The sequence below is a fragment of the Haliotis rufescens genome, unplaced genomic scaffold (genome assembly GCF_023055435.1).
Source record: "Haliotis rufescens isolate VD_foot unplaced genomic scaffold, xgHalRufe1.0.p SCAF_40, whole genome shotgun sequence".
Classification (NCBI taxonomy): domain Eukaryota; kingdom Metazoa; phylum Mollusca; class Gastropoda; order Lepetellida; family Haliotidae; genus Haliotis; species Haliotis rufescens.
The window spans coordinates 337,947-352,345 of NW_025964113.1; the positions used below are offsets into that span (position 1 = coordinate 337,947).

Below are 14,399 nucleotides of genomic sequence, written 5' to 3' on the forward strand. Positions count from 1 at the left end.
TTAGTTAGAAAAACATGACCTTAAATCTTAATGAAGATATCAATATATACCCATACTATATGTTAACTAATTGCCTTATTGCAAGCGTATTAAGAACAAAATACAAGTTTAAACTCGGAATGTTTTACAAATTGCAACGCCATCTGACGTTCTTTATTGTCAACCTCTTTTCGTGCTCACTGACGTTCTTTATTGTCAACCTCTTTTCGTGCTCACTGACGTTCTTTATTGTCAACCTCCTTTCGTGCTCACTGACGTTCTTTATTGTCAACCTCCTTTCGTGCTCACTGACGTTCTTTATTGTCAACCTCTTTTCGTGCTCACTGACGTTCTTTATTGTCAACCTCCTTTCGTGCTCACTGACGTTCTTTATTGTCAGCCTCTTTTCGTGCTCACTGACGTTCTTTATTGTCAACCTCCTTTCGTGCTCACTGACGTTCTTTATTGTCAACCTCCTTTCGTGCTCACTGACGTTCTTTATTGTCAACCTCCTTTCGTGCTCACTGACGTTCTTTATTGTCAACCTCTTTTCGTGCTCACTGACGTTCTTTATTGTCAACCTCCTTTCGTGCTCACTGACGTTCTTTATTGTCAACCTCTTTTCGTGCTCACTGACGTTCTTTATTGTCAACCTCCTTTCGTGCTCACTGACGTTCTTTATTGTCAACCTCTTTTCGTGCTCACTGACGTTCTTTATTGTCAACCTCTTTTCGTGCTCACTGACGTTCTTTATTGTCAACCTCCTTTCGTGCTCACTGACGTTCTTTATTGTCAACCTGTTTTCGTGCTCACTGACGTTCTTTCGAACACATTGTTCTTTCTTTTCTTATGGCGTCTTTTCGTAACATTTGACTATTGATATTGCGTAATTTTGACCTTTATTTCAACTTTGTATTTGTTTAACCGGCATCTGTTTGTTTTGTATTTTGACCTTTATTAGTAACATTTAGTTCTTTATTCGTAATATTTGACCTTTATTGCGTATTTTTATCCTTTTTTTCAACTTGGTATTTTTTTACCGAATGGTCGCAAATACATGGCGGCAATGCAATAGGAGTTTGTTTGCTTGTTTTGCCGTTTGTTAATTTGGTCAATAAAAACATGAAATTTACGATAAAACATCACGAGACATCATGATTTTCAAATTCAAAGGTGTTTGTGTACTGTATGCCGGACAATGTTTCATACGCAGAGATTAAGATTACATGCGTATTTGTCTCGTAAAATAAGCCGGAAATAGCAATCAGCTGTTGACACAATCATTTTCTCCCCGGTCCATGGGTGATTTAGGTTTAAAAATACTTAATGTCATGGCCATTATCATAACTGAAAATAATTTTCATAGGGATTGATAGGAAGATTTTGCATCTCTAACGACTAATGCTCGTTTCAAGCGAGTTCACAGTGAGTTGATGTGATAAGGTGACTTGCCGATCAAAAACACTTGAATGAAGTCTTGGAGAAAAGTAATATAATGGATTACAAACGCATGTCGAGATACACAATGAACGCTTTTATCGCCAGATAGTGAAATAATAGGACTAACTTGCGTATTTGCAAGTTATGTTTGAGAATCCAATTGGTGTTAATTCCACTTCTCTCAAATACTTTCTGCGAATTTAAAGAAAGTCCTTCTCTGATTGGTGTTAATATTTGTGACAGGGATTTGGTGGTACATTAGGCTGATAACTCTCTTTGTACAGATTTTGTAAGGCTTTGGAATCCAGGACCAAAGAGAAATGAACAAAGTCATGTCTTCAGGTTTCATCGTCAAAAGTCAAAAGTTGATAGTAGTTATGCGTGGTTTGGGCATATTTCTTCATAAGTTTTAACATATTTTAACATATCTTATGGTTTCCTCCATTGACATTAATGTTTTAAACAAGTATCAGGTTTTTTTGGACGAGATTGACGAAATAAAAGTGATATTGCTAAGAGTAAGTTTTAAATAAACTACGTTGAAGAAATATGGGCATGGTGTTCAAAGTAAATATATAATTACATATTACATCTTAACATTATTATAATTTGGGTAAATCGTTTGGCTATGGACTAACTAAAAAACACTATCCAACTTACCAATCCAATACTTGGCTGTACTGAGACTGCTTGCGAAATTGCCAATATCCTGGTTTTCATAAAAATCTGTGACTTTTGCCATTTCAGACCCATAGCTATACAGGAAATAAAAATACCTATACTAATATATATTCAACATATATAGCTTCTCTGACTCTAAAACCCCTCACAATGCAGATTTTCAAATGTTTATATTTGAATCACCACCAAGCATTAACAATTACTGATTACCTGTCCCCTTGGACATATTATGTAAGATCCAAACCTTTTCTTATAGATAATATAGAAATCATTTTTGTATGTAGGAAATGTAGTCAAACTTGGTTTAAGAGTTCAAGATTATACTTGGCTGAGATAAGTACTTGAACATATCAGATATATACAGAAAATGGTACACCAGGTTTGTGTTTATCTGATTCCACAGTGAGAAAGGCAGCATTCTCTATTTGATATTTGTGGGCGAGTGAGTTTGGTTTAACCCACTGTGAAACCCACAAGCACGGGCATGGTGCTGACAAGCCTAGAAGAATAATCGGGGCGAACGGGATTCGAACCCACAACCATACATTTCTGGCGTGCCCAAGGGACGCAACTCTGCACTGCGAATTGCATCGCCTTGGACGACTGGGCCAACCGTTCCCCCATTTGGTATTTGTATGCATCTCAGAACTTATTCCTGTAAATACAATTGTTGGACTTTGTAATGATATGTTTATGCTCATTTAGCAGATGAGTATTAGCATTATGCATATCTTTAGTGACATCTATTAAAACTTATTAAGTAGCAATATCTTACCAGACCCTTCATTAGAATGTAGACAGAATCATGAAGTCATGTACATTCTCATGATTTGTCCAATTTTGTCCTTGTGTTAACTTCTAGCATGACACCTGTCTTACAGGACCTGTTGCAGATGATTTGAATCCGAAATGGAAGAAATATGAGGAGACTTCTCATTTATCTTCAGAAAATCGCAAAATTACTACTTTGACAAATAGTGAAATTCCCTCTATTTGCTTAAATAACTGGGCTACCTTGATTTCTACCCAATCTAAATCTAAATCTGAAATGAGAAATGAGATTTTTTTAAGACACTCACGTTTTACAGATTTTGACAGCACTTTCCCATGGTACGATCCATTTATATAACATGTAACATTGAACACCAATGCGTGTCCAACCTGGAAAAAAAACCCAACAGTTCAGACAAAGCATACCTACTATTGATGTATTGATGTAAGATGTAAGAGGTGCATTGCATTTTTTAAAACATATAACGCATTATTTGTAGTTGATATGAGGTGACTATTTACCCATTCTTAAATAGCCGAGAACATACAAATACCATAAAATAGAAAAAAAACCAACAGTCTTAATTATTGCATTTACATTGTAAACGTTGAAGCATTTCAATTTACCTGATTGGCAATCCAATGGTACATCAACCTGAAAAATAAAACAAATTCTATTTCAGAGGAAATACCTTTTGAGATACTGTACCCTATGGTTTTCGAAATGCATGTAACATTGTACATCCATAAAATACGCATTTACATACTTGCGTATACAGACAATATGTATTCGTTATTTAACACATACTATATTTTATTATAATTACTGATATTTATTGATAAACACTACCGTTAAGTCAGTTTGTTTCAGTGTAAATATCTCTAACACAACTAAGAACTAGTTTCAGCATAAATGTTTGCCAGTTTTCTAAATGCATGTCATCGTCATGGTTGGCCTGGTCCAGATTCTATTATTTACTGGTAGTCGTAATATTGCTAGAGTATCGCTGAGTGTATAGCATTAAACGTCATGCACTCATAACCACGAACATTACACACAGTGTACATTAGCAGGGTTCTACATGTGTATCAGAGCCGTGAATATCCGGGGTAGAATAGGTCTCCAGCAACCCATGCTTGGCGTAAAAAGCGACTATGCTTGTCGTAAGAGACGACTAACGGGATCGGGTGGTCAGGCTCGCCGACTTGGTTGATGCATGTCATCGTATCCCAATTGCGTGGATCGAACAAACAAACATGTGTATCAGCCTAATGTAGACTCACTGATGTTAGTGTCAAAGTGACGTAAGTGCACTCTTTGCATAAATATATATTTGATACGAATAACCGTTCAACTAGTTTAGTTCTGTATATTGTGAAATTACATTACCGTCAAAGCAATTTAACTTATCTCTTATGTTACATGTATGTACACACCAGTCAAGTGTTCCATTGTACAACAACGTAAGATTAGGGAAATTTCGAAACAATGTGTACATGATTAAAAATGCGTTCGCAAAATATATAAGTTTTTTTGTCTTCTGACCCCTGGTTCACTGAGATAAAGGGCTACTTTATCACTTCCCGTTAATTACTGTTATTTATAGTATGACATTTATTGCCTTAATTGTTCATCCCCTGAGTTGTGTCGGTACGTCACCCCCAGAAGTCCCATGTCCAGAGCAACGTCATTGTATTTCCATTGTTCAGTACTATATATGTGCTACCATTACACAGTTACTACGGTGTTAGTCAGGCTTGGTATTCCGAGTGCTGGCATAGGGACGACCTCGAGCAGGATGTGCCGCTCGTAGAAAACGCCCTGTACGCCTGAGCTGGAAGGTCCGCTCATCGCTGTGTTTGTGTTGTCAGAGCAGATATTCCGCTCATTGTGCAATTGTTGTTTATTGTTTACATGTTGTGCATAAAGCGTTCCGGGACAGTGATGTCGATTTTGTCCTTTATTCCCCCAAGAGCTAATTCCCCGTCAACATGCCGACTTCAATGATACAACTTCCTGGATGCTTGTCTGGGTCGAGGCAAACGCGATGTGTTATTGTTTGGGACATGGGCCACTGTGAATATCTTTCAATGTACTGTAGATATTTGAAAAAGCTCATTATCCCTGAACCACCGTGTACACTATTACCAACTCCTTCATTCCTAGATGTAATGGTTACAATATCAAACAATAACATTCAAACAGATGTACATGTATATAAAAAACTAACCGCTATCAAACAATATCCTGCAACTGTTATATAGAGATTACTACAAGTAGTATAGGTAGTGGGGGTTCTACCGCTAAGACGAGAAAAACCACGTCTGGAGCATGCTTGTGCCCAAATCTAAGCTTCTATCGGGTTCATTCGGGTGTTAAGTTTATGTGAATTACGTGATGACTATCCAACGATCGTCATGCGACTAAGCTAAATTGTCATGAAAAGGGGTTCTGGCTCACCACGACCTTGGACCAGGCCTATCAATACTTCTACAGAGGTCTTTTTATGTTAATTATACGATGACGATCCATGGCTGTTCTGACAAATAGGAACAAGTGTTTTCAAGGGTAAGAACAACCAATTAAACAAATGAGAACACAGGTGTATACACATAGGTAAAATGCCTGCAAGAAAAGACAATCCAGAATCAGTATACGAAAAGATACGATCCGGAGAGATAGGGTTCCGGGAGGCCGAAAAGATCCATAGGATTGGGCATGCACGTTACAAGAGGATCCAGCAAGGACAAGAGGTACATTAATCTGCACGAGGTATCCCCCAACCCATTCTATTCTGGAAACGCATGCAGGATTCTAACGGCGAGATCCTCGAAATCTTCTGAGAAGTAATGCTGGGTGCCCCAAACATGTTTCTTACCAAAGAAGAATACAAATTCTAAGCAGAGGCGAGAGAAGGAAACCTTTTCTACAGATTCGTCCATCTACGAGACTTGCCAAGGCAACTTCGTGAACTATATAGGCTACAATATCACTACTTCCTCTCCACGGGTTATATAGAGGACACTGTAGAGATGCAAATCCACACTTCCGAGAAGAAAGGCTACATAGTATACGACAGGCTTTTACTTCCGGAGAATCAACAACAACATCTCAGAAGACCAGATGTCACATGCTGCTGAGGGTCCAAAGACCGTAGCACATTTAGCGAAAAATGTATCCTTGGTCGGCATGTGCCTCTGCCGCAGTCATACCCGAGACGTGCGCTATATACAAGAAACCAACCGAGGACTTTTTGCAGATTCCAAGAGATATTCTTTCCAAAAATGCTATTTGGAAAATCGAAAACAAAGACGGCATGTGCTTATACTTGGTCATTAGAGTAGCAACCCACCTGCGAAATCTCCAGGATAGGTGCGAGTGCGGAAGAGGAGAGTAGCAACCCACCTGCGAAATCTCCAGGATAGGTGCGAGTGCGGAAGAGGGTAAGATTCGACTAGTTGGATCGGGTGGTAAGGCTCGCTGACGTGGTTGATACATGTCATCGATCCCAATTGCGTGGACCGATGCTCACGATATCAATCACTGGATTGTCTGGTTCAGACTCGATTATTTACAGACTGCCGTCATATAGCTGGAATATTGCTGAGTGTGGCGTTAAACAACAAACAAACAAGCAATTCGTATGAGATTAAACTGCTAGAGACATAAATTTAAGGGCAACAAATGTCTCGAGCAACACGCTGACGAATATAAAGACAGCGAACTGCGCCGAACGCCGGACAGCGATGAATAGGGCGGGGCTACGGTCACTGGACACTGGACACTCATCAAGTTGCGAGTGCATGTTCGAATCTCTAGACATTACGTCATCATAGAACGATGTTTGATCGTAAAATATAACATAGCTACGCTATAAGTCGCAAAGAGCGATGAAGAACAAACCACACCCCCACACCCACACACACACCCCCGACCCCATTTGTTCGATCTCCGTTCACGTCATAAAATTCGTAATGAACTGATGAATTGTGTACGGTCTTTTATAGTCAGTGTCTCTACTCTTGTTTCCAACATTTTGCACGTGCATTATGCTGAAAACTTTTTCTGAAAGCATTTTCCGTGCATCCTTTGCATTTTTGCACGTTTACAAAAATCATTTTGAGATGTGCTTGCGCGCAATGCACAACAAACATGACATGATTAATGGGAATCAAACATAAGAATTGTCTTTATGACGATTGCTTGGAAAAAAATCTAATTGGAATTCTCAAAACACCTATGCGTTTATTTTTTTGAAGAGTGTATAATAACGATTTTGTTGATTAAGGGTATGGGATGTTTTACAGTGAGAATCCTTTTTAATATTTTAGGCACACATATTAGAATCTCGAATGGCTCAATTAATACCATAAATAGTAATAGTAATTACATTAGATCCCCGGCTGCGTCATACCAAAAGACGTTAAAAGATGGTACTTATTTTTACCCTGACGGCATTAAGGGGCTAAATCAAGGACTGGTCGGGCATGGCATACTGGTGGGGTATGGCATCTCAGTGGGCTAGCACCATAAATCGGCATCAGTCCGGACTAGTACAAGCAGTAGTGGTCTAGTGGTCATAGGGAAATATATGTGTTCAGATTCTTGAGCACATGAACAGTATATATACTCTTAAAAAAAAGAAACTTAACATAGATGTAAAACCACTTTTTGCCAAATATCTAAAATAATTACATTAAATGAGAACCAAATAAGTCAAACAGAAAGATGCTGTGTCTATAATTCGCGAAAACACATGCAAAGCACATAAACGTAGCGTTTGGGGATCAATTTTACAGCTTCATTCAAACGCAACCGCCTGTAAAAAACGTGCAGCACAGGATCCTGCATTTAGGCATGCAGGTTCTCCTGCTGAATGGGTATAAAAATCCACACCAACGGCTGTTCATACAGTCCTTATAACGGCAGTAGAGGCGGTGACAGAATGCCAAGACTGAATGCAGCTCAACGGAACAACGCCATTGGGAGATTACAAGCTGGAGCAACTCAGCAAGAAGTGGCCAGGCACTTTGGCGTATCCAGACAGACAATCTCAGCACTGTGGACCCGATACAACAACACCAACAGAGTTGACGACAGACAAAGGTCAGGAAGACCAAGGGTGACAACCCAAGCACAAGATCGATACATCCGGCTGCGACACCTCCGAGACCGCACTACCACAGCCACGTCTACAACCACACAGATCCCTGGGGTACGCAGAATATCAGATCAAACGGTACGCAAAAGACTGAGGGAGGCTGGAGTTTTTGCACGAAGACCTGTTCAACGTCATGTATTGACCCAACGTCATGTATTGACCCCACGACATCTGGCGGACCGTCTGCTTTGGTGCCAACAGAGGGTTAGATGGGCACGTGCAAGGTGGAAAAATGTACTGTTTACTGACGAGTCCCGCGCCGTTTCCTACTCACACGTGGATGGGCGCGCACGTGTCTACAGACGTCGGGGTGAACGTTACGCCCCCACCTGTGTGCAGCAGGTTGTCCCATTTGGCGGCGGGAGTGACAAGGTATGGGCCGGAATTCATCACGGTGGTAGGACGCTTCTCGTGCATGTGGCAGGTGCATTGACAGGTGTGCGTTACAAAGACTTGATCCTACAGCCTTACGTTCTTCCTCACGTTAACGTTCATGGCGGACAGTTCAAGCAGGACAACGCTCGACCGCATATTGCACGTGTTTGTCAGGACTTCTTACAGCACAACAACATCCAGACATTACCTTGGCCAGCCCGGTCACCAGATTTGTCCCCGATTGAGCATCTGTGGGACGAGTTGGATCGACGCGTTCGCAGAAGGAATCCCCCCCCCCCCCGCCCCCCCCCCCCCCCCCCCCAACACTTCCGGCGCTTCTTGATGCACTTCAGCATGAATGGCAGCACATCCAACAGCGTGTTATTGACAACTTGATTGCATCTATGGGTCGTCGGTGTCAAGCGGTGATTGATGCACGTGGTGGGCACAACCGATACTGACATTTTCTGTACCCCTGTGACATTAACTGTATCGTGTACGTGTGTCTGTCTAGGTGACACGATTAATGTTTTGAACATTGTGTACATTGATCTTCAAACAGTGTTTCAATTATGGTTTCTGTGTCCTATTTTGAAACAATCGCATTATATTACATTTTGAAAGTCAGTGTCAAGTTTCTTTTTTTGAAGAGTATACATTTAAAAATATTTTAATTGAAGTAATTCACAGTTTTGCAGCTTACTCTTTCACTAAATCTAGATATTAATGATATAATTGTACCATAAAAACAATAATATTTCCATCTATTATCTGCGCAAGATTTAATCCATGAACCTCACATCATAACACCCGAAGGACAAATAAGCGATCTGCGTGAATGCACATCGAAGCGAAACTTGTATGACACGGAAAACACGCCGTAGTAAACCTAACCATATTATAACTACTTGTCTTGCATTATGTGTGTAAAACTTACCTGAACTGATGTCTTCACTGAGATAAACACAAGGGCCGAGACCCACAGAGACACGCCGTGCATGGCTTGGGATAGTCCTTGTCTTGTTTCTACACAATCATTTACATGTACACTAAAGTCCAACTATTATCACAATCGAAATGATACAATATTTGTGCCTATAAGCGTTGTGCTAATTCTTTCACGCTGGCCCTATCCGACACCGTCCGCGGGATACCACGTATAGACTGTAGGCACCTCAGAAGAACAGTCTGCTCAACCGTGACAAGGTATGTGTCGAATGCAAGCCGGCAGACTCTAAAGGGGTGTGTCTGCGTCAGACAACCGTTTGCTACCCATCCTATCACTTTCGTGACCAACTCGTACCATTCCGGGACAAACCGAATGTCGACACGTATGTTGTGCCCTACAGTGGTCTTAAGTCTACAATATTCATTAGTGGGCGTGGCTTGTGTATGCACGTAACACTTATTTCGTACGCACTGCTTCTCACCAAACCCGGAAGTGCATCGTACTGCTGCCGAGTTGTGACAGCACACAGCGTGCAGTGAGACGGCATTGTTTGCGGTACAGCATAACCTGAAGAAACATTCTTTCTTTATCAATCTGTAAACTATCATTATTTTATGCAAAAGTAAGAGGAAATATCTCAAAATGTTTGTAAAACGTTCGTGTATTTTGTAAGCAAGTGTGGTATTTTAAGGAATTTTATTCTCAGAGTTCTGCTCATGACAGTAGATCATGAAGACTGCACCAACTCTATGCATGTCTGCCAAGGGAAGCGTGGGAAACTGTTGCTTTCTGCCACAACTCAGAAAGTTGTTGATGTGTAATTTTATATATGCACAGAATGTCTGATGTGTGACATTATGCTGTACATTTTCATATTGTTATGTGTCAGTTTAGTTGCCTAAAAGTAACCCTCATCATCAGTTGGTGTGTCTGTTTGTAAAACGTTCGTGTATTTTGTAAGCAAGTGTGGTATTTTAAGGAATTTTATTCTCAGTATCACCTTCCACTTTGCCATTGTCTCAAATACTGGAAATTGGGCATTAAAATAGGAAATATTCCTTCTCGTTAGCAGTATGTCATAACTCCCGTATAGCAACGTATATATCAAGTTCCATACCAACTATTATACTATTTTACTCGTGCACTCCCTGTTTCCTTCAACGTTTTCAGTTGTGTCTTTGGATGGTCTAAATATGGACACGATAAATATCCAGTATAACAATAAAATCAAAATTTCAAATTCTAATCCAGGCTTGTAATGTTTATATTCATTACATTAAATATGGTTAAATGTCAGTGGTTTTCATTCCCCATCAGATAGTTTGAAAGAGGACGAGAAAATGATGTCACCCCCACACAAGATGATTGATCAATAACAGTATTGTATATCCACAAAAATTATATTGAATTCGTTTTTGTTTTGTTTGCATGTCTTACCAGTTGGAACTGGCGTTTATTTTGGTGTTCATGTTAGGGTCAGATAAAGTATAATTTTTTTTAGAAAATGGTCCAAATTTTAAGAAACAAAATATGTAAAAATGTGAGACATTATTATTACAGGTCACAGACACACCAACTGATGATGAGGGTTACTTTTAGGCAACTAAACTGACACATAACAATATGAAAATGTACAGCATAATGTCACACATCAGACATTATGTGCATATATAAAATTACACATCAACAACTTTCTGAGTTGTGGCAGAAAGCAACAGTTTCCCACGCTTCCCTTGGCAGACATGCATAGAGTTGGTGCAGTCTTCAAGATCTACTGTCATGAGCAGAACTCTGAGAATAAAATTCCTTAAAATACCACACTTGCTTACAAAATACACGAACGTTTTACAAACATTTTGAGATATTTCCTCTTACTTTTGCATAAAATAATGATAGTTTACAGATTGATAAAGAAAGAATGTTTCTTCACGTTATGCTGTACCGCAAACAATGCCGTCTCACTGCACGCTGTGTGCTGTCACAACTCGGCAGAAGTACGATGCACTTCCGGGTTTGGTGAGAAGCAGTGCGTACGAAATAAGTGTTACGTGCATCATGAGACTGAGGTGTATGACATAGTAGAAATGTGGCGTCACTTTATTATTCCAATGGTCATTACATGGCCAAATCCAACATACACAAATATTAAACCATCTCTCTCAAATAATTGTACAATAATTCTAAGGCAGGGACGAGTCCAAATTTACCACCCGGGGACCAACCCCACTATTACCCGACCTGTAGGTCTCAAGAGATACAAAATGTCTGATGGGGATTTTTTTTACCACGGCACTTGCAAAACGTATTTAGACACATGAATTAAACGATCTGGTCATGCATACACTGAAGTTGACTTAAGGAGGGTGTGTGTGTGTGTGTGTGTGTGTGTGTGTGTGTGTGTGTGTGTGTGTGTGTGTGTGTGTGTGTGTGTGTGGAACAGCTTCATCGTCGTGAAAAGACACCCCTTCAGTACCTGGATGCAGTTGGTCCACTGATGATAAACAAGTGAAAATGACTGATAATCATAAATGACAATGAAATAACATTTGAATAAAAAAATTGTGAACTCTACCCAGCTTTCCTTCTTGTTACATGGGTGATACCATTTTACTAAAGGGTACAGGGTACTAAATACTGATGCAACCAGCCATAACGAGTGTTGTTTTAACAGGTCTGCGTTTTGGCAGGTCTACGTTTTGGGAGGATACCCCTCAAAATGGTGTCAACGTGTCGTTGGCTATGACGCGAATGCGCTGTATTTGTGGGCCATTGATCAGCCTATGCCAACCGGTCCCTTCGTGCGTCGGAAAGCCGAGAAATCTTTTCGACCCGAGTTAAAGGACAGGTATGCATCCATGGTTGACTGGATGGATTGGTTGAGGGACAAGGAAGGGTGGGACATTCGGCATAAATTAAACTGGGAACGGGAAAAACGAGTGGGGCCATACTTGGTTGATGGCTTCATTTCAAACTCTAAAACAGTATTCGAATTCAATGGGTGTTATTTTCACGGGCACGTGTGTCATCTTACGGAAAAGGCGCGTCGCGATGAAAATAACCTTAAACGTTTACAAAGACGTTATGAGAGAACAGCTTCGCCTGGGGACTATATCCGTAGTTTAGGTTACGACCTCGTAAAAATGTGGGAATGCGACTTTCGCGCCGAGTGTCGCAGCAACCCTCAACTCGCCCTGTACGTCAGAGCAAGACGCCCTAGTTTTTATCAAAAGAACAAAGGTCGTGTGACGGAACGGGAGATTTTAAGGGCGGTTGAAACGGGGGAGCTGTTCGGTATGGTGGAAGTGGATATTCATACTCCAGACCACTGGACACCCGGACAGAACCCCCGCAGCACTCGTCTCCCCCCGCAGGAATATTTCGAGGAGATGACTCCCTTATTTTGCAACGCGGAAGTTCCCTTCGATGTTATCGGACAACATATGCAACAGTACATCAGGGAGAACGACTTGAGTAAGAACCCTCGTCGGATGTTTGTCGGCGGGTTAAGAGCGCGTAAAATCCTAAACGCCACACCATTGCTGCAATGGTATTTGCAGCACGGCATGGTGTCGACCGCGTGTTCCAAGTCGTAGAGTACACCCAGAACCCTGCTTTCGCGAGTTTGTTCAGGATGTGTGTACGGCCGGAAGAGAAGCCGACAGCGACCCTACCAAGGCCATTCGCGGAGATACGGCTAAACTGACCGGAAATTCAGCGTACGGCTCAGTCTTGATTAATAAAGAAAAACATCAAACCGTCTCGTACGTGCGAGGTCAGACTGCGGCTAGCGACCAAGTCAATGTTCCTCAGTTTCGAAAATTAACGGAACTAGATGGGGAGTATTTCGAGGTGGAGAAAGCTAAAAAGGTGCTTTGCCTCGATACTCCGGTACAGCTGGGGTATTTCATTTTGCAGTATGCTTCATGGATGTATTCGTAGATCGTAGTGACTTTGAATACAGCGAAATGGACACCGACTCTGCTTACATGGCCCTGAGTGGAAAGTGTTTAACAGATGTTGTCCGACCCAGCATGAAGGCGACTTACCACAATCAATTAAAAGGGTTCTGCGGATTCCCCGAAGAGGAGTTTGGTGACAGCACACGCTGGTTTCTGCGCACTTGCTGTTGCTCGGATGGTCTTCACGACAAACGGACGCCGGGTTTGTTTAAACTGGAGTATGAAGGCGAGGAAATGATTGGACTCTGTAGCAAAACGTATGTGGTGTCAGAGTCCAGTCTCAATCGGATTTCAAAACCCGCATCAAACTCGACTGGTCAGACAGCACAACGTCTTCTTCGTCAGGGAGAACACCATGTGGTCTTACCAACAAAGGCGAGAGGGGTTGAGCTACCTTTACTGTAAGCGCCGAGTGTTAGCCGATGGCATTCACACTGCACCACTAGACATCGAACTATATCCCTGGCCTCAACGCGACGACAAAATGGATGACACTGACTCATTTTAAATTGGATAATTAGAAAATTTGGCTGAAAATTAATCTCCGGGCTCGTTCCATCCACTCAAAACCAACCCCATTCTGTATGTATATAGACTGAATAATGTATTGCTATAATCTGTGATATCTGTACATATGTTAACTATTTATTTATGCAATCTGTGACATGTGTAATGTTTGAACACAAAATCAACCCCATGCTTATAGATGTATATAGACTGAATATGTACAAAATGTATTGAAACGAACACCTTGTAATATAGTCTCGACTGAATGATGCCATTTGCGATGAAGAATGTGTGAATAAAACGTGCTAAACTTTTCTCTGTGATTTTTTCTGATTGAGATGGATATATGGAGTCAAAAATAATATATTTTTCTTATACAAATTTCAAAATGCATCCATCTTCGTGTAGTGAATATGAGAGAATATGTTGTGTTCTTTAAAATAGACCTGATAAAGTGTTATGATTAATAGAAATTAATTGATATTTGTGTTCAATATAACTTAACAAACCATTGATCATAATATGGAAGAAAAGTTTAAATAGGCTTGTAATTTTAATAGAATGTGTTGACTATAT

At 40.7% G+C, this 14,399-nt stretch overlaps 1 protein-coding gene across 1 annotated transcript in view; it reads right to left on the reverse strand.

Moving 5' to 3' along the window:
- The window catches only part of LOC124140324, a 237,584-nt gene extending 227,898 nt beyond the window's left edge, over nt 1-9,686 (reverse strand). Inside the window, exons 1-4 of the mRNA XM_048382708.1 lie at nt 9,346-9,686; nt 3,499-3,526; nt 3,180-3,261; nt 2,080-2,174 (exon numbers count right to left, since the gene is read on the reverse strand). Of these exons, the coding sequence (XP_048238665.1) occupies nt 2,080-2,174; nt 3,180-3,261; nt 3,499-3,526; nt 9,346-9,408 (268 nt within the window). The 5' untranslated portion in view covers nt 9,409-9,686. The remainder of the gene's footprint in view (nt 1-2,079; nt 2,175-3,179; nt 3,262-3,498; nt 3,527-9,345) is intronic.
- Nucleotides 9,687-14,399: the final 4,713 nt, after the last annotated feature.